At 37.4% G+C, this 20,077-nt stretch overlaps 1 protein-coding gene across 9 annotated transcripts in view; it reads left to right on the top strand.

The window, feature by feature from the left end:
• LOC134522531 (collagen alpha-1(X) chain-like) overlaps window positions 1-20,077 on the top strand; it is a 65,409-nt gene that overhangs the window by 31,915 nt on the left and 13,417 nt on the right. For 3 of the 9 annotated variants that reach the window (XM_063350272.1, XM_063350276.1, XM_063350274.1), the window contains 2 exons: window positions 18,814-18,916; window positions 19,801-19,842. Coding sequence is in view for 1 of the 9 variants with exons in the window: in XM_063350282.1 (XP_063206352.1) it covers window positions 12,343-12,402; window positions 14,170-14,322; window positions 15,946-16,066; window positions 18,369-18,412 (378 nt within the window). In the remaining 8 variants the exon portion in view is untranslated. The other 6 variants (XM_063350280.1, XM_063350275.1, XM_063350277.1 and 3 more) reach the window with 4 other exon arrangements.

The following is a 20,077-nucleotide window of genomic DNA, read 5'->3' as shown; positions in this document are numbered from 1 at the left end:
AGATCTGAATCCTAAATGATGTCTGCGAGAATAAACTGCCGTTCCCATCTCAGAACCAGATGTCTGGAGGAAAAACAAAAAAACAAACAAACAAACAAAAAGGCTAAAATATTTTAATAATACTCTTCTTTCCAAGTGATCAGTATCTTTTCTGAAAATCAGACTGTACCATTTCTCCTGAGAATCTCCCAGGCCAGCACTGAAGCACTAAGTTAATTCTGAATCTGCAATTTTCAGTTGCTTAGAACAGCATCCAAAAGAATATAATTTTTTTAATTTTTTAAATCTCACTCATTAGCTGACGTGCTTTCATTTTTTTGATTAAGGTTTTTGGTGGTCCCCTACAAAGTGCTTCATCTGTGTGAAAGTAGGACACTAAAAGTACAAGTTGACTACAGTACCAGAACATACAGCAAAAAGATTTCAATCATTTTGTGACTACAGCTTCATAAAGTGAACAATACTTAAAGGAGCCACATGAATTAGAAGATTATAAAAGTATACTCGCTTTTTCTGAAACAGGTGATGGTGTGAAGGAGGTTATCTACTGTTGTCATTATTAAGAGGGGCAATATCTCACTGCAAAACAGGTGATGAAGGTAGCAATTGTCCCTGGTGTAAGAGGAAAAGTAAAGGCGTGTATGTTTTCAGGCTGGTGTTAAGGCACAGATACTGCTATGACAGGTGCAGTGTGAATAAGACATACACTTGGAAACAGAAGTGAGACATTGGAGGAAAGTGAAAGTGAAAATGGAAAACTTTCCAGATGCCAGGTGGAAAATTATATTAAAGCTGTCAAAATAAGTCACAACAAAGACCGGGTTTTCTTGTAGATTAACAGGAGTCATGTTCTGGAGGAGAATGGATTTTCCAACTACAAGATGGAATATCATAAATGAAACAATTATGAGCACTGCAGGTTAACTTGGGGGTTATTTGTTTGGGTTTTTTTGCTTTGATCTCTCTCTCTTTTTTTTTTTTTTTTTTTTTCTTTTTCGAGTGTACTGCCAACAGTCCTGATTTACTCTGAGTTTTGTGGACAGGTCAAAAATGTGTAAATAAATTACACCATTATTGCTTCATGTAGTTATCTACTCTGGGCCTAATTCCAAACTCATTTAAACTGATGGCAATTCCTCTGTTGTCATCAGAGGACTGTAGTGTAGGATCAATGATAGGAAGATGGAGGTGCAAAGCATACACAGTAAAGGCTGATTATAGAACCTCTGCAGTTATTCAAAGTGATTTTCTAAAACACAGGAAGGGAATGAACTGCTTTCAAGGTCAAATATGCTTTATGTTACACGGTAATGGAGCTTTTTAAAAAGTCAGCTCCATCTAACAAGCATTAAGCATCTTAAATATTATAAAAGACATTATTCAGATTTAAGACTGACAATCTGAACTGATAATCCAATATTTTACTTATCAAAAAAGTCAGCTGCACTGTTTATACTCAGAGGAAAATGCAGATCAGAACAAAGTTTGCTGTGTTTCCTTAGTGCAGCCAAGGGCAGAATTTACTCTGCTGATTTAGGATTTTAGTTGTCTGTGTATTCACTTTCATGCACTGGTAGATTCTTATCAGCAATTTATCTGCAATTTTGTGGCTGAATTTTATTTCTTTATGTAACATTACTTTAGCACAAGAGAATGGGCCTACATTCAATTCCTTATATCCCTTAAAAAATACTCCTAACAAACAATAATTCGTATTGACTATGTTTGCACCCCAAAATATATTTACTACTTAAAAAAACAAAAAAAGTCCCCTATTCTTTTTGTGATAGATTTTTCATGCAGACTATTGATTTGTTACAAAGAAATAGACCCTTTAGAGGAGTGGGTAGAAGCTTGACTGCAGTTAGAGATAGATGATGCAGTAGGCAGTATTGGTAACTGGAGAGTGTATGTACAATAGACCATAACGGTCATTATGGAACTGTTAACCTCTATTGTGTCAAAATGTAATTAGAAAGCGGTTGAGTTTGTAAATTGCTTATCCAAGTTATTCTTTTAAATTCAACAAAAATTAATGAAGAGGGTATTCTGCATTTGAGTTTATGATGGAAATAGTGACAGACCTCTAAAGGTATTAACGGTATTAATAATGCAGAAGTTCAAAGCAGGAAACCTTTCGATGCCGATGACTGTTCAAGTGCAGAAAAACTCATTAAAGTGACCTAAAGGAGGATATATTATTGTAACAACTTCTTTCCTCAGTGCCCTTCAACTATCATAATTGCATAGTATACATAGCAACTTGAAAAGGTTCAGAAATGTGTAAGTATAATCTCTGGCTACAGTCACCAGCAGCATAATTATAAGAATATTGTGTATTCTGCATCTTGTTCTTTGGTTCTGAGAGCCCACAGATTCTGCAGATGATGAATGAAGATGGTATCTAACTAAAATATCATCCCTAAATTGCCAGAATGCGTATTCAGCCTTTAACACTTGCTTTGGATTTGTGCTGATTCCAAGTAATGTAATAGTTATGACTAATTTGAAGTTATTAAATGAAAAAAAAGTATATTACTTTTGCATTTAGGATTATGCAGATTTGTGGATAGGAGTAGTTGTTGTCAATACTTTTATGGTATTTATGGGAGCTACGGGAACTTCCTGTCTCTAAAGATAAGGCCTAGTAAGGTCAATGACCTAAAAGCAGGCTTGTCATGACACTTGTTTTTCAGGATGTGAAGTTTTTGATTTTACATTCTTACAACTTGTTACAGTGGCCCCACCGATATACTTTTCATGACTACATCCTTTGCAGTATTCAGAATCACTGTATTTTCCAATTGTGCTGTATAGCACCTGCTATCTCAGGCACCCAAAACATAGAAAGAGTAATAGTGTTCCTGACAAGTTCAGTGGAAAAGGGAACGCGTGGTTCCTGGGTATCCAACAGTGTTAACTGTACTCAGAAACACACCATATAATATTGGCTTTGTGTGAAACATCACCTAGTCTGATGGAACAGTACAGCTAAACAGGCCGGCGGCATTTGCTGCTATTTTGTGCTAAGGATATTTCACAAATGCCAGTTGTAATGGGTTACTTACACAGGCAAGGAAAGCCACAAACTGGTTAACGGTTTGGTTTTGTTTAAAGTTTATGTGGCTTAGAAGGACCTGGACCACGCTGTGCTATAGTCACTTTGCAATGTACTGTACTGAAGTAATATTTAGAGATAAAGCTCCAAATCCATCCTTTGCACTAGTATACAATAGAGTTTTAGTAGTAAGTGGGCCTTATAAAATGTTTGATGGTTGGAAATTGCTAGTGTAGAAGGGTACACGAGATTAAATGTTAAGTCTCAAATCATACAAGTTTACTTCGAAGACATTTTTACAATACCTTTGAAGAACTCTTGAGTCTAAAACTTCTTGTTCTCACTGAATAACCAATCCTGGCCTAAAGTATAGTGTAATGATGCTTATGTATCATTTTACTGCCTCTGCAAATGTACTTCAGCCAATTTTGTAAAATCCTTCAGCTCCCAGGGTATGAGATGCTGCGGCACTAGCAGTCAGCCAGCTCTTCAGCAGCACTCCAGTGACATGGCACCCAGGCTGAAGTGCTTCCCTGAGAGAAACATGGGAAGTACTTAAAATACTTTGCAAGTGGGGAAACCAATTGAGCTCAGCCCCATGGTTTCTAGCCAAGTGGGAGCAGAAGGTCAAGGGCCTACAACTAAGACAGAGAGATCTTCATCTTGGACTCGAATGTGACAAAACAGCAGCCTGCTTTTATAGGAGGCCTTGCTGCCTAGTGGCACGGATTTGCCGCACTTCTGCTGTGAGAAAAGCTCTTTGCTGAGCGTCGGGCTCCACTTGCACGGAGAGGCCTTTGGAGGTTAGCCCACATCAGGTCCTTGGCACCTCCTGGGTAATTAACAGCTGCGGAACCAGCTCTTCCAGACAGGAGATGCTGCCCACGAGCGGGCTTCCCCCCAGCCCGGCTGCCGCCGAGGGGGCGGACCGCCCCTCGGGGCCGCGGGGCCGCCCATGCTGAGGGGCATAAGAGGGAAGGGGACACTTAGCGCAGAGCCCCTTCTCCGTCCCCCTCGCCCGGAGGGGAAGCAGCCGGGTTCGGGACGCGCGCCCGGCCGACACGCTCGCGAGGTGCCGAGGCTGCCCGCCCCCCGGGGGCTGGGCCCACCGCCGCCGCGGGAGCGGATTGGTGGGCGGGAAGGTGGGAGCCTTCCTCCTGCGGGGCCGTGAGGTGGATTGGGGTGGGGGGAGCCCCTGTCCCAGGAGCAGGGGGAGCTTGAGGGGGTGAGGGCCGGCCGGGAGGCTGTGGGAGTGGGACTGCGGGCAGGGGTCGTCAGTGCGGGGGTGGCAGGCGTGCTGTAGTAGTCGGCGCACGGCAGGTCTGCGGGCAGGCCAGCAAGGTGGTTCGAGGGCTGGAATGCGAGGCAGGGCCAGGGGGTTCTCCTGGAAGTCTGTGATTTGCCCTCGTTTTTAACCTCCCCTTTTGAACAGGTTCACTCAGAGCTGTACCTGGCCTTAGAGCTGCTGGAGCCTTTCACCAAATCAGGGCTGCAGAGGAAAATAGGGACAGAAGAGGAGGGTGAGATGGGGACAGGATAACTCAAGTGAAGGAGAGGAGCCGTGCCAGTGGCCACGGTTCGGGATTTGACATGTGGATGGGAGCAGGTGTCCCCCCAGTGTTGTCCCTGTCTCCTGAAGAGGGTGAAAAACACTTGCTGACACTGCAGCCAGTGAAGGCGGACTGGGAGGGGGTCTGTCTGATAACTGTCCCTGCGCGGGAGGTGCTGGCAGCGCCGGCTGGGGTGGTGGTGCAGCTGGGTCAGGGTGTGCAGCACAGCGTGCCATCAGGTATGGCTGTAAGTGTGTGGGAAGGGATCCGTGTTTTTTATGACTTAGGGCTGACTCTGGTTAACATTTTGCAAGAAGGAGGGCTAGCAAAGAGTTCAGAAAGCAAGCCATCAGAGAAACCACCAGGTGTGCTACTGATTGAGGTGCAGTTTCTGGATGTGGCAAAGATGGCAATACATTAGCTTGTACTATCACACTGATTTGTTCTGACCTCAATATTATTTTTTCTAGGTATTCAAATTTGTTGCACTTAAGTATCTAATCCTTTGTACAGCTTTTTATAATTTCATCCCATGTTTAAAAAGGCAAACTAAAAATTTACCTTTTCAAGATGACTAACCTGTTGAAGTTCAGACAAGTTTTTATTCAGTTTGCCAGTTTGGTGCCATTTGGTTTAACAGCCTAGATCTGTTAAGTATTGTTAGACAATTTCCCTTCTTTTCCTGTGTAAGTACAATACAGTAGTTGTCATTAAAGCTGGAAGTGTAATATGATCTCATTTGAAATGCATTTTTATTAAAAGTACGTACGAACATTGGTATTTATTCCGTTCTAGCTATTGGTTTTATAATAACATGTGGCCTACCAGTATCTTAAGGGGGCCTACAAGGAAGCTGGTGAGGAACTTTTTAGGATGTCGGGTAATGGTAGGACTAGAGGAAATGGATTAAAACTAGAGATGGGTCGGTTCAGACTAGATGTTAGGAAGAAGTTCCTCACCATGAGGGTGGTGAGACACCGGAACAGGTTGCCCAGAGAGGTGGTGGAAGCCCCATTCTTGGAAGTTTTTAAGGCCAGGCTGGATGGGGCTCTGAGCAACCCCATCTAGTGGGAGGTGTCCCTGCCCATGGCAGGGGGGTTGGAACTAGATGATCTTTATGGTCCCTTCCAACCCTACCAATTCTGTGATTCTATGATTTCTTTTTCTTCTAAAACTCTGGTGCCACCCTAGATAGTTTCTGAGGTATAGTCATGTTTAAGTTTATCTAATGCAAAAAGTATCACAACCTTGTTAATTGCCATGTGACAAAAATATATAAGCATTACAAGTAGGCTGCAAAAATCCTATATTAGTTTGGTAAAAAGTTGAGAGCGTGCTTTCTTGTCCTTTTCTTTTAAAAGGTAGATGTACTGAAGTTAAATTTAAAATGTTTTTTGAAAATGAGGATAAAATTTTCTATGTTCTCAGTGCTGTAATCCTAAAATGACGCTTTGAATTGTTATATAAAATCTTGAAGAGCTAGGGCTCAATTTTAGTAAGTGTTCACCTACCAGTTAGGCTGGTGTATGTTAAATGCAAATTTTTTGTTGCATTTAAGGCTGAAAATCAAAATTAATTAGCAGCTTGCATCTTGTTGATAGCTCAGTTGTTTTGCTACTAGTGACTGCCTTTGGTTAGGGAAATTGTAAAGCGTTTTCTTTTTTAAATAGATTGACGGAGATAATGATGTCATTGTGTTTGAAAATAAGGTCCAGCAACTGACCCCATGTGAAAAGGGGGGAGGACAGGAACTTTTTCTCACTCTTGGGGAAACAAAGAGCCAGAGCTGCAAAGCCAGTGATGATTTGTCAGACTCATGTGATGATGGTAAAGAGCAGGAATATGCAACTCTGTCAGAACAAACAGTTGTAAGAAATCCCAAGAATCTTAAAATTTCAGATTTGTGCTCTGCATCAGAAAAAAATGTAAAAAGTTAATCTTTGTAGTCCATTTTTAGATAACATATGTTAAGTTAGATTTTGAAGCGAGGTTGAAATTTTGTATTAAATATTCACAGTGTTAATTGTTAAATTCAGATTAGGTTAAATCTAATATTCTGTGGAAATTTGGAAGAAGGAATAACACCCTTCAGCCTTAAGTGATAAAAGGTACTTGTTCTGGATGATGTCATCTGTGTTGTGTTCAGGAGACACATTTTGGACGGCATTTAGAATTTAATGGACTTTTGAACAGTATGTAGTATTTGAAACCTCCGGGGAGATGTCAAAGTTAATATTGTGTAAATGCCTTTGAATAAATCTAGTAATTTACTTAGTCTTTCTTAGTTCCTGCATTCAGCTTCAAAATGTGCTTCTTCAGGGATTTATGGATGAGCTTAGAGTGGTTCCAAGTTGCCGGCTGAGGCCGGTGGGCGAGTATCAATGCCTGTCAGCAAGGTATCTCCTATAAGCAAAGTAAATGTCACAGAAAATGGCTGATTTCAGATTTTAGCAACGGAAAAGTATGTTGCAGAAGCTAAGGACCGACTTAGAAGGGAACGGATAAGCAACTGTTTCCCTAGAAAATGTATGTGTGTACTGTAAAAGTTGGATGACATCAGTAATGTTGAAGAGTCTGTAAAAGCGTGTGTCATAGTATGTGGATATTAAGGTATCTTGGCTGAGGTTGTTTAAAGTATGGATATTGTACAAATTGTTAGTGTCCCTTGTTTTAGTTAACTGCGTTTATAGGAGGCACGTTTGAGCAGCTTTAACAAAGCTAACAATGTTCTTTTGTGTGGGCATGAATCCATAATGAATAAATAACAATAAAGTGTTTTTGTTTGCTGTTATTGAAGCGAAGTGTTAGCTGCATATCTCTGGGTGATGTAAAGCATTGTATAAAATCCATTTTGGTCTCAGCGTGAAAATCATTACAAAGTGCACTTGGGAGCTGAGGCAACTGTTCTGGGAAGCCTCTTCAGATATGACGTATTTGCCATTTCACAGTTTCAGATCTTCTTCAAAACAGAAAGTGTCGCACATTCACTCTTCAACTTGTTAAGCTCAATAGAAATTCATTACTACTGTGCCATGAACTTAGAAATGTTACGTAATATAGAAAGCATAAATTTATTCTGTGACTTCTTCAAGGAATTGATCTTTTTTCCCCTCAAATTCAGCTAATAATTTTAAAGAGGCTTTTACATTATGATGTTTTTTACATACACTTTATGGATTCAGGACTACCAGAAAGCTGAGAATGGCTTAACCTGTCATTTCCGAATCTTTGAACAAGCTTACTTAGTACTGATTATACAGTTGTCATCAAGAAGTGTGTTGCACAGGTTGTAAGTGCCTTGATGAACCACATCTTAATGATGCTATCGAGAGGAAGTTTCATCCTGTCTTGGAGGTGAGAGCTAGGCTAAGAGTTAGGTTTCCTGGGATTAGGTTCTAAACTGTATCACTAACAAATGGCACTATTTTTTGGGCAAATGACTAAAGTCTTAAATAGATAGTAATTTCTACCTGACGGCTTGATTTTTTTTTTTTGGTGATGTATTTTGAAGTCCTCTTATTTAGAAGTATGAAGTAGTTTTACACAAAGTAGAGGAACTATATTGAAATTGGTACTATTTTTTTAAAAAAGTTGTTATTTTATAGGTCATACGATATAAATGTGTGTTTGTTCCCACGGGAGAAAAAGCAGTTTTCAGCTGTGTCTTGTGCACATTCACCTCGCTCAGAACATCAAGTCTTAATCATCATGTGAAAACCCATTCTGATGACAAACATCATTTGTGTCACCTCTGCCGGAGCTCCACGCTGAAAAGACATGGTCTCTAGTTAGAAACTGTCTATATGTATTAATTTATTTTCTTAAAATACTTTCCTAAAAATTTTTGTCAACTGAATATTGATTTCAGTTGTGTCTGATTCCTATGTGCATAATAGAATTTTTTGTGCTGTTTTCATTTTGCTATATAACCATATGAAGCAAATTGATAAATCATGTTTATAATAAATTTATGGTGTACATTCATTGTATATAAAATGAATGTATATAAATGAATTGTATATAAAAATGAACCTCAGCAAAGGTTCTATTAAAACTTGTGCAGTTGATTTAAGGCAGACAGATCTTACCATTGTGTTGTTAAATAAAATTCTAAGACACAGTGTATTCTTACAGGGACCAGACCCTATAAATGCAGTGACTGTGATATGGCGTTTGTGACCGGTGCTGAACTTTTATGACACAGGCGTTACAAGCATAATTTAGAAAAACCTTTCAAGTGTTCAGTGTGTAAATATTCTGGTGTAGAAGTAAGTACAGCATTACTGAATCTTTGGGGAGGGTTTGTAGGCTTTCGCATACTAAGACTTTAATGTACTATCAAGTTACAACGTTTTTGCTCAGATTTTTAACCTCGAGAAGTTTCTGCTAAATTCAGACCTACCTGTGCATATATCGTACTGTCCGGGTTGTTGTTATAATCCTGGGTTATTGCCAGATTTCTATGTGAGATCAACTCAATCCATTACAGAGTTAGTTGCGGATGTCAATCTACAGTACTAGGACTTGTGATGTGGTTGTATATCTGCATTCTGAATTGGAAGGAATGGCCAAACTTGTGGTTGCTGTCATACTTCAATACTGTGAAAGAGGATTGTAGAGGCTGTAAAGGTAGGGAGATCTGCTGGACCCCAGGAACTAGTGGCCCATGTATAATAGGATAGAAGCAAAGACCACGAGGCTCTGCTAACGGCTGTGGACCACAATGATGGGTTGAATTTGTCTGCTATATTACTTCAGTATTACTGCAAGATAGCCGTTTACTAAAACTTTGTGGTGTCGTACGTCTCATTTGTATGCACATCTTTTGATTCCCATCGCCCCTCAAAAAAGGAACAAGTAATCTGAATTCCTTGTATCCTTACTTTGTCCATGTAGTAATATTTATAAATGAGTTGCTTTAAATTAGTATTTGTACAATTATTTAGCTTTTCAAAACTAGTTACATTTTAAGGGCATTTTCTTTTTTATTATGCTAAAATTGCTGCTAGACAATGTGTTTGTGTGAATTTGATCCTACAAAAGCATACTTGATCCTCCTTTATACTTCATTCCATACGCCACAAGCCACAAGACTGGCTAATGTCTAAAATGAAGCTCATGTATTGTGTTTATACGTTAAACATGATGATGTTTGTTCTTTTTACAGGATTGAAACTTTCTTAATCTAAAAGTAAAAAAGTTAAAGACTGCCTAAGGGTTCACTTGGAAAAAAATAGGCTTTCAGTCACGCACCGATGATTGAATCACTGTCACAGTTTAGTGGATATTCAATATCTAATTTTTTTTATGTGCTGTGCCCAGATCTAGAGCTGTAAGCAAGCCTCAACTTTATTCCACACACCTTATCTTATTAAGTAGATTTTTGGATAGCTTGCATCTCTAAAAACCTTGTCGATTTATGTTAAAGTATCCTATTTTTTCCCTTGTTTTGATAAGGAAGTGTTCAGTACTCATTGCTGTTGCAGAGCTCTCACTAATATTGCTGTAAGCCTTACCTGAATGAAGAGAGCTGATGCAGCCCCCTACTAATACCGTGCATGTGATTTGACTTTTGTATAGCAAAGACTGGCAATCATGTTTAATTTTATTTAAGTGAATAGTGTTGTAGATTTCAGTGGATCTAGCAGTGAATTCATTAATGATGTTTATAAATGGGGGAATTGAACATTAGGTAACTCCTAATTTTACCTTTCATACCTACAATATTTAGGTAGAACATATCACAAGACAGTATAAAAAAAGTAGAATGAATTAAACTTTTCCAATGAAAGTGCTTCATTGGGACTTGAAGGTTAATAAAGACTTTGGTTAATGAGTTTGGTCTCAGTTATTTTCTTGAGTATTTTCAAAGAACTTTGTTTGGCATGTCCAGGTAATGTGACGGTAGTAGGTATCCCCTTCAGCTAATTTCAAAATTCTAGCTTTTATGTTCTTATTATAAAATTTCTCCTTTTGCTTATGTTGAAACTAAACATGGAAGTAAGATCATCTGGGGAAAGAGTACAGAAATGTTACCTAAAACCGCAGCAGGCTGATTTTACAGGAAAAGGGAGGATGGGGGTGGGGAAAAGATAATTCTGGGATTGATGCAATATATAAAATTGCAATAGATGTAGTTTGTCAAATTGCGTATGTTTTAATTGATTATGTCTCTAATGTAAATGTTACCGCAGAATACTTTTTATACTAGGCAAGCAAAATGAAACGACATATTTGCTCACGTACAGAAGAGCATCCTTATGCCTGTGACCTTTGCAGTTATGCTGGCAAAGATGCATATAAACTGAAAAGCCACATGATAACCCATTCAGATAGGACTCTGATGTAATGATCAAGTCCGTGTCCTTAGGCCCTTAACATTCATAGGGTTAGAGTGATCTAATTTCAGGCTCTAAATTAGCACTTTTTTCATTTGTGGTTTTGAGTAAAAACGTGCCTGAAAAACATGTTCTCTTTAAATTTTCTGGATTTGGCTATTGGAAGTCTAGCTGTACAGTGCTAGTAGTTGCAGTCTTGCCGTTCTTCCTAAACTTTTTTGATATTAGGAAAACATTTATGCTATCCTGTTTTCTGTGGATCAAGTTGTCACTTTTATTTCGCAATTAGTTAGTTATGTGGAGATGTGTCTGACGGGAGAGGTTAAAATGCCTGTTCAAAACATGGACATTGTTGCAGACCCAAATTGCTACTAACTAATTTGGTCAGCAGAGAATTAAATTGTTTTAACTTTGAAAGCAGTGTGTTCCAGTCATGGCTCTGTGGTGTGCACGCCTTCTGAGAAGGCTGTTGGTATCTATCATAGACATTAGGGTTTAACTTAGCTCAATTATAATATGTAATGTATGTTATGATTGGTGTTTTAGTTTCAGTCGGAGTGTGAGAGCGTGGTTTGAATCAAATCTTCCAAATATCTCCACTTATCATGCTTTGGCCCATATCTTGAGGCAGTTTGGTGCAATTAAACTGAATTCCATTTTAATGAGAGTCAACCAGAAGAGTCCCAAGAGTGTTATCCGGTACTGGTTAGGGACTAAGTCCGCAGAACCAGTCTGGGGTTCGTTCGAAATCCGTGTGCATGTTGGGTCCTCAGCACTACTTGTTTCTCTTTTATGAGACTGCGTCAGTTGCCAGTGTTGATGTAATTTTTTTTTATGGTATTCATACCTGATGTGACTTTTTGGTGAAGAAAGGCAAGGAAATAATTTACTGCTTTCTCTCCACCATTATCAATAGCTGGTGTTGAATCACTTTTATCATGATGTTGTGACAGCTGTTAACTTTCTCCCCTTGCACATTTGAGGATTTTTTTACATTAAATATTCAAGACAGAATAGAAGATAATTAAAATAATTCCTGATTAATAGTTTAGAATTATATTAATGGCTTTATGCTTCATCAGTTTGACTCAGATTCTGGAAGCCAAGTTTTTGCATTGTAATAAGCAATGTAATCTTATGTAGACTACTTTAGCCTTTTGTGCATTGTCAACTAATAATAACGTTTTGGTTGGTCTGAAGACTGTTGCTGTTAGAACATGGATGTTGAGATGTGTGGGAATTTTGCGTTTGTATCAAATAAGTAGAGTTTCTAAGCATATGTTACTTTAATATGTTTTTTTAATAGGTGAAAAACCCTATGAATGTTATGTTTGCCAGGCCAAATTCTCTCAAAGTGGTACCATGAAAATCCATATGTTACAGAAGCATGTAGAAAATGTGCCAAAATACCAGTGTGCACATTGTGGTGCCTTTATTGCACGAAAAACTGACTTGGGTGAGTTTAAAGGAAAAAATGGAAAATGAAATGTAGAGATAGTTACCAGTGAAATCTTTAATTTTCACTGCTTACAATGATAGCAAATATGTTATATGTGACTTTATTTCATTACAGAATATTTCTGTGGAAAATGTATTCATTGTTTTACAGATAAGTCTCTCCTGCGAGGAGATGTGGTGACATCTTGTGGTTGATTTGTTTGAAATGCAAAGTAGGAAAGATTTAGCTTAACTTTTGTTTGATACCTGTGGCATTGTGACCTTTTGTTGTTCAATAAGAAGGTATCTCACAAAAATGTATGTCCAGGTGGTATTGAAAAGGTTTGTTTTCGTTAAAGCCACAGAAAATAGTCAGATCTATATAAAACCATTTCAGTTCTCGCATTCTGTTTTTCTCAGCTGCAGTTAGTATGTGTATAGGCGTCTAGCTATATGAGAAACTAAAACAGATTGAGTGTTTTAATATATATGGGGTTTTGCATATACCAAGTAAGCTTTTACTTCTTAGTCTAAAACTGTTCTGTGTGTTTAGTCCCTGAGTACGTTGTCCTTGCAATTTAAAGAAATAACTGTATTTGCATTAGTTAGTAAAATGCAAGTTAAGTTTTTACTTCATCCGTCCAGTGGACAATGGTTTTACTATGCTTCAAGCATTCAAAACTCTTAACTATCGGGAGATTATTTTTGGGCTACATAACACACCTGAAACATTGAACATGACACAGTAAACTCAAATGCCTCTTAGCTAGTTCAGGTCTTCTCACAGAATGCAAAGAACAAACCATTACGTAAGTTCATTTTCATTCTATATGCAGATAATGGAATTTTTTACTTTGACATGATTATCAAACAGAACTGATATGCAGATTGATACTGAAACTGTAAATTAAAATTATAATTGTAATGGAAAATATAAATTAAAAATTTTCCTTGTACAAACCACAGTTTTTGAAACACAAGCCATCATCATTTTCTGATAATTTGATATACTAAATTTTTTACCTACTCTTATTTGGAACAGTACTTGCTTCGAGTACCAGTAAAGTTGTCCCTATCCATAAATTTCATGTGTAAACTCGTCTTCTTTTCTGGGGAGAAAATGTTTTTGTACAGACGATAGTTTTATGAATAAATCAGTGTACTAGAAATTTAGCATATTTACTATATTTGAGGCAATTTATCTGACCAATACCAACAAAACCTGTATGAAATTTTGAAATTCCCAGAATGAAGTTTCCAGAAATATATGAAAAAGCTATAATAAAAAAATATTTAGACATACAAAGATGCTTTTAGCATCTATTTATATTTTCAAATAAAGATCCCATTGATGTCTTTGAGCCCATTTCAGTATTTGAAGGTAGAAGTGGAATTGTTATTTACATATATATAACTTCTTTGTGTATTTTTGCACTTTTCATTTTAATATTGTAAATACTACTTTGGGTAGCGTTTTCAAATGAATTTTTGTGTATGGATAAAAGCAGTTACTGGAATTTTTGAAAGGATTTGATTTGTTCCATGATATCCATTAAAATCAGTAAGATTTCTCTAAAAAGTTACAACATTTTGCCGCAACTTTGTTTATCTTAAACTAGTTTGAAAAATTGTGTATTTGGCAATCTGCAGAGAACACAGAAGGTTCTTTTTTTGTGTTTTTCTCTACAACGTATGCATTACTCGGGGCTATGCACAGTCTGACTCTTGTTCAAAATCGTGGAAATAAAAAAATTACCATTAAAATTAGTTGCTTTTAACTGTTCAGGTGTCCACTTGTGAAATCTGCATTCCTACATGGCAGTGGCAATTAAATGCAGTTACTGTGAAGCTGGTTTTCATGAGCGATATGCTCTTATTCAGCACAAGAAGACTGATAGAAATGAAAAAAGATTCAAATGTGATCAGTGCAACTACGCATGTAAGCAGGTATTTAAATTCACTGAAAAATTATTGCTTTTTCAATTGATGGTTTAGCAAGCTATGGCTGGATTTGGGATTATATTTACCTAAAGAAGATAAGAACTTTTGTCACTGCAGTCTAATTGAAATAGTGTAGTTATATTTATTTGCAAGATAAATCGTTCATAAATAAACAGTAAAATTGAAATGCTGGAAACTCTGAGGCTATCTTCTTGATAAATCTTTTGCACGTGAACTGCTTAAAGTATACAGTAAGAGCATTCACTTTCAGTGACACTGTGATAAGAACAAAATACAATATTTGTGCCTTAAATGTGATTTTCGGCAGTGTCACAGAATAAATTGTCCGAACGGAAAATTTTATTTTAAAGAATACATTCAGGATAGCATTACTTTGGCCTTGATATTTTGGAAGGTACCATTGCTGCATTCTGATTATTTTCTTTGCTAACCTTAATAAGATGAGGAAGAAAACCTCTGACCTTCTCCAAGTCAGTGGGCAGTATCCCAACATGTTCTTCAGCATCAGCTTACAGTGGAGGATAATAAGGGAGTCTGTGCGACATCCTTCAACTTTTCTGTGTGCCTATGTGTTTCTTTGAACATGTGTCACAAAGCTGGATAGTACTGATACAGGTATTTCCTTTGTGTCAGGAACCACGCTCAAGTGTGCATAAACGAACCCATACTGGTGAGAAGCCCTTCCCTTGTTTGTGTTGCAGCAAAAGTTTTCGATGAAAGCAGCTTCTCACTCTTCACGTTAGGAAGCACCATGGTTCTAACATTAAACCTACAGTTTACGAATGCCCTAAATGTGGTAAGGGCTATTCACTCTGGGCAAGATACTTCCTTTTAAGGAATCTCAGTGAAGTTACCTTTAGCTAAGTATTGCAGATGATCTTGTCACAAAGTACTGAGAGTAAAAAGCAGTGTACTGGCTGGAATGTTAACTCCTTAATGTCGAGCCAGCACAGTTTGTTTCCTTTCCCAAACCTTACATTGGGGGATTAATAAAGAACTTTATGGTATTCCCCTTTAGGTAGAAGATATCTGCCACTTCATATGTCCATGGTTGGTACTGGTTTGTACAATCCAGTATTGAATTTACTGATGTTTAGTACAGTAGTCTTCTTAAAACAAATACAAAGGCAGTGCGGAGGTATGAATTTTAAGACAAATTAAAGAACTTGGAAAGATAATCAAAGTGAAAGACTACTAGGACCAGGTCAACAAGGAAAGTAAGAAATTACTATTCGCTCCTTTAAAGTCATATGCAGCGAGAACATATCTCTGGTTTTGGGTTAACTGCACACTTCTAAAGTAAATGAAACCTTTTTTTCCACATACAGATTTTACATGTGAAACTTTATTGCTTGACCAGGAACCAGAAAATGATAAATTTGATTTTATAGCCACCAAACGGCAGTGTTCTTTTAAAGCAGAATTTTAATATGTATTCTGGAAAATCTTAAGGAGTTTTATGGAGGTTGTTAACTAAGTCAGCCTTTCACTTAGCGTTCCAAAATTTGTCTGTCAGAACCATATTTGGTTTTTCTGTGTGTTAAATTGTTTACATACATTAATATTTGATTCATATATTTATGCTTGATTATGCTAACAGAATAATATGCATAAGCATGCTGAAAATTGTGGATTGGTGAGGGCAAAAACTGCTGCACCCAGAAAAAGAAGCAAGGGCAAAAATGAAACCCATGAGAACCCAAATCGTGTTAAGGAAGAAGGTAATCAGCGAATAAGTTAGAATTTAATAATGTAAATTAGAATCAAGAATAAAAGGCTAAGGCAGTGAATCTCCTCTGCTGTTTAATTACTGTTTCACGATTAAGCTAATTTAAGTGCTAATAATGGAAGAATACATCCGAATAGTCTTTATTTTTTCTCAGAAATTCTTGTCATCTGAGTTGGGTCATTGCTCAGGTACCCATTCTGGGACTTCTGTTCCCAGGCTTCTGCAAACATCTTCCTAAACTCCCTGCTTAGCAGTGCTTACAACTGCATTTTTCTTTTCCCTTTTACAAATTCCCTTTGCCTTTATAAAGGAGGATGAAACACATCATTACTGAGTTGAGCCATAGTGAGTTTTCTTAAGAGCTCGTGTTTTATAATGTACTGCTTTAATACAGATCAGATTGAAAACTTTTCGATTTCAGAACTTGGATTGCAGGTTATTCACAAAAGACCTGGCACATCTTACTAAAGAAATTGTTCATCTTCTTTCTCTCATACTTTGACCACATAGTGGTCAAATAATAATAAAAATGCTGCTGATTTAAATAGCTAGAGTCATTCTTCTGTCATACTGCAGAGGTGATCGGGGCATTTTATAGAGCTCTTGGTTCAGCACGTCAGCAACCAGAAACTCACTTGTAATTAATTACTTAGTGTTAGCGTTGTGGTAGCTCTTGAGCACTGAGCATTTATTCTGTAAACTTCAATATAAACCAGAAGATGGCCCATAGTTTATGTCTTTCCTTCTCTTCTGCTTCCTCATCTTTTCTCATTAGGTTAAGATGCTCAGAAAGTGAGTAAGTTCAGGTTTTGGCAGACTAAAACGGTAGACTAATCAGTCAGTTGATGTCTTGTCAGCGAGAACTCCACAGCAATAAGTGAAGTGCCTTTCCTATTGGGGTTACGCTGGTACATTCCTGATACAATTATTTATGTTTTATCTTATTTGGAACTCTAAAAGCATATGAAGGTTTGTTGGTTTTTGTTGATTTTTTTTTTTTGTTCTTTCAAATAAACCTTAGCCTGCCACCACATATGTAGTAATATCCTAACAGTTTCACCTTACAGTCTGAATTTGACCCAGAGGTCATAATTTCATTTATGTGCATTTCTGTTGAATTAGACAAAGGTCAATATCCAATATTCAGTTAGGTGAGGCCGTGGGCAGGAACCCTGTATCCTCCTGCATCCTGCCTTCCCTTTATCTGTTTGATTCAATGCTGAATCTCTGCAGTGTTGCAGGGTGAGAGCTGGTCGTATGTTTCTGAGGTCACCTTCAGGGCCACCAGGGCCAAAACATCAACTTTGCCTGACCAGACTATCCTGTCATTTTTTGCCCCTCTGCTTCCCAGATGCTGTTTGAAGGTCATAGTAGTGTCCTTAATAGGATTCTTCAGGTGATTTTTATGGAGTAAGAGACAAGAATAGAGATACATCTAAGGCCTAGATGTCCTAAAACCTTACATTTTGGTATATCAGATTATATCCACACTGATTTGTGGCCAGTGACACTGAGGTAAAATTTGACGTAGTGAGAAGAAGAAGAAATCTTGGAGCTTTTCTAAATCTAATGAATATATATCAGCAGCTGAGTTTACATTAGCATTGACACTTCTGTTTTCACTGGTAAGGCAGTAATGGTATGGTTAGAGAGAAATGTTACAGCCGCAGTGTTTATGTTTTTGCAATAATTTGATTTTGCTGTTTATTAATGTTTTGCTACATGCAAACAGTTTCTTTTTGGTACCTTGCAGATACCTTATCTAGAAGCTTGATTTTCTAGAGCTAGGATAATGTGTTGTTAGATGTGTTCGTGCAGATCCTCAGTCCATTAATTGACTCACACAAATATTAGAAATTTCTGTGATGATTCCAGAAGGTTTTCTCCCAAAGTTGGCATTTTCAAGTATAGATCACTGTCCACTTGTGGCACAACTTGCAGAGGCCTGTGGGATCCTGTATGTGGCTTTACAAAAGATTACTCGTGTGACTGGTGCTGTCCGTGATTTGCTGTTACTAATAACTAAAAAAGAAAATGCATGCATATGAGAATTAAATTTCCAGTTAAATAATGCTTAGTTTTCCTCTGATAAGAATACCATGGGTACTACTCACTAACATAGCTTGTAATGTAATGTTCAACATAAAATACATTCATTCTCCAAATAAACTGTAAGATAAAAGATACGGTGTTGTTATATATTGGCAGTGTTTTCTCCACTAAATTAAATTGCCTGTTTCTTAGATTTATTGATTTCTGGTTAATCACCACTATATTTAATTTTTTTTGCAAAGCTGACCTGGAATCATTCCAAGATGTCTCCACTGTGAAAAATTAACACTGTGCCAGTGAGATCGCTCCTGTTTTAGATGGAATAGAAACAGCAACTCTGAGAGAAGAGACAACAGAAATGATTTGTGAAATAATTCTCAACATGATGGACAAATAACGCATGAACAGACTCTGGTCTTCCTTGTTTTTACTGGTTGTATCTGACTGCTTCAGCATGTAACTACGTACAGTTAGGCGGCTAGAAAATATGCTGGTTGAAAGCTTTCTTCTCTCTTTTTCTGATGTGTAACCTAAATAAACGATGCTAAAGTGTGAAAGTTATAGAAAACCTTTACCTGTTTTATTACATATGTGTAATAACAGATTGAAGAAACAATTAGCTGAATCAGAGTAATTTATGAAAAAGTAGATAGGTTTGTTTCACCTTGCATTTCATTTTTCTTCCAGATGTACTCGCAGAATTGCATACTGATCCGAAGCAAATTTATTCCTCAATAGCTCTATAGAATTGAGAGCTGCATGAACTTCAGTCTATTTGTACTTTCCTGAGGTGAGCATATGAAAGGCAATGCCTCCTTTAATGCAAGGAACACTTACAAAATCTCTTTTCTGCAAACACATTCATTTCTAATAGAATTCACGATGCTAAAATACAATTTTGTGCTAAAAAAGCAGAAGGTTTTATGCCCCATACTCCTAGTAATTATTTAATGTTATTAGCTCTATTCTCTTTTCCCAGTGGTTTTTAATAGGTATAGCGTCATTATCTTCCGAAGAGTTTCTTTAGTTTTTACGTTAGCATGGAAAATTGTTGCAGAAGCAGATCCTTTTGGCTTGTTAGAATATTAAGTTCCTGCAGGCTTTGGGGTATGATTTCACAGCTGGATCATGCTGCCTGTCCTGTCTTTTCCTCATGTCCTGGGCATAATTTTCTTTCTTCCCTCTTGTGTCAGCTCTAGCAACCGTAGGGCTGTAGAATGAGCTGGATCAGCATGTAGATCTAATTAGAAACTAGTCTTTTCTCTTGTCTTGGTTTTGGTCAGATCAATTAGCTGGACAGACATGGAGCTGCATGGTGGTTAGAGTGACAAAAACGAAGCTGCAGCAGTGTGGGCTGGTGTCAGAGAAGTGTGCAGGACCACCCCTTTCTGGGAATGCATAACTTTCTGTCACCTTGAGCTGACCGTTTTTTGGGTGCAGGTGGAAGCTGTTTCCATCCCCCCTCCTTCCCCTTTAAATAGCCTCCTTGCAAGTGTTTCCATGTAAAATTGTGATCATACATTTAGCACTAGGTCCAAAACATACCCATGACTTTGATCTTAATTAGGCCTTCAATAAAGCACACTTGTATTATTTAGGAAACTTTGTGTTTATAGTACGTTTAGAATCGGATAAATTTTAACTGTCAAATATAATTCTTTAACTTTTTTTTAGGTTATAAGAACTACTGGCTTTACTGCTTAATTAATAATACAGGTAGAGTAATTACAGTAAGTACTATTGATTTTTATGGTTAGTTTACAATTAGATGACAATTATCATAATTCCCATTTATGCACTATTCACTCATTTTTTTGTCACTTATAGTTAGGACTTGTAAGCCTGTTCATAAAATCTTAGATACTTTAAAATATTAACATTTAATACTTATATTCTTATGTCACATTTCATTATAAATAAGCACTAGCATTGCTAACCAATTTTAATAATA

This window comes from Chroicocephalus ridibundus, chromosome 12 (assembly GCF_963924245.1).
Source record: "Chroicocephalus ridibundus chromosome 12, bChrRid1.1, whole genome shotgun sequence".
NCBI classification, from domain to species: domain Eukaryota; kingdom Metazoa; phylum Chordata; class Aves; order Charadriiformes; family Laridae; genus Chroicocephalus; species Chroicocephalus ridibundus.
This window is presented reverse-complemented; position numbering and strand designations above follow the sequence as displayed.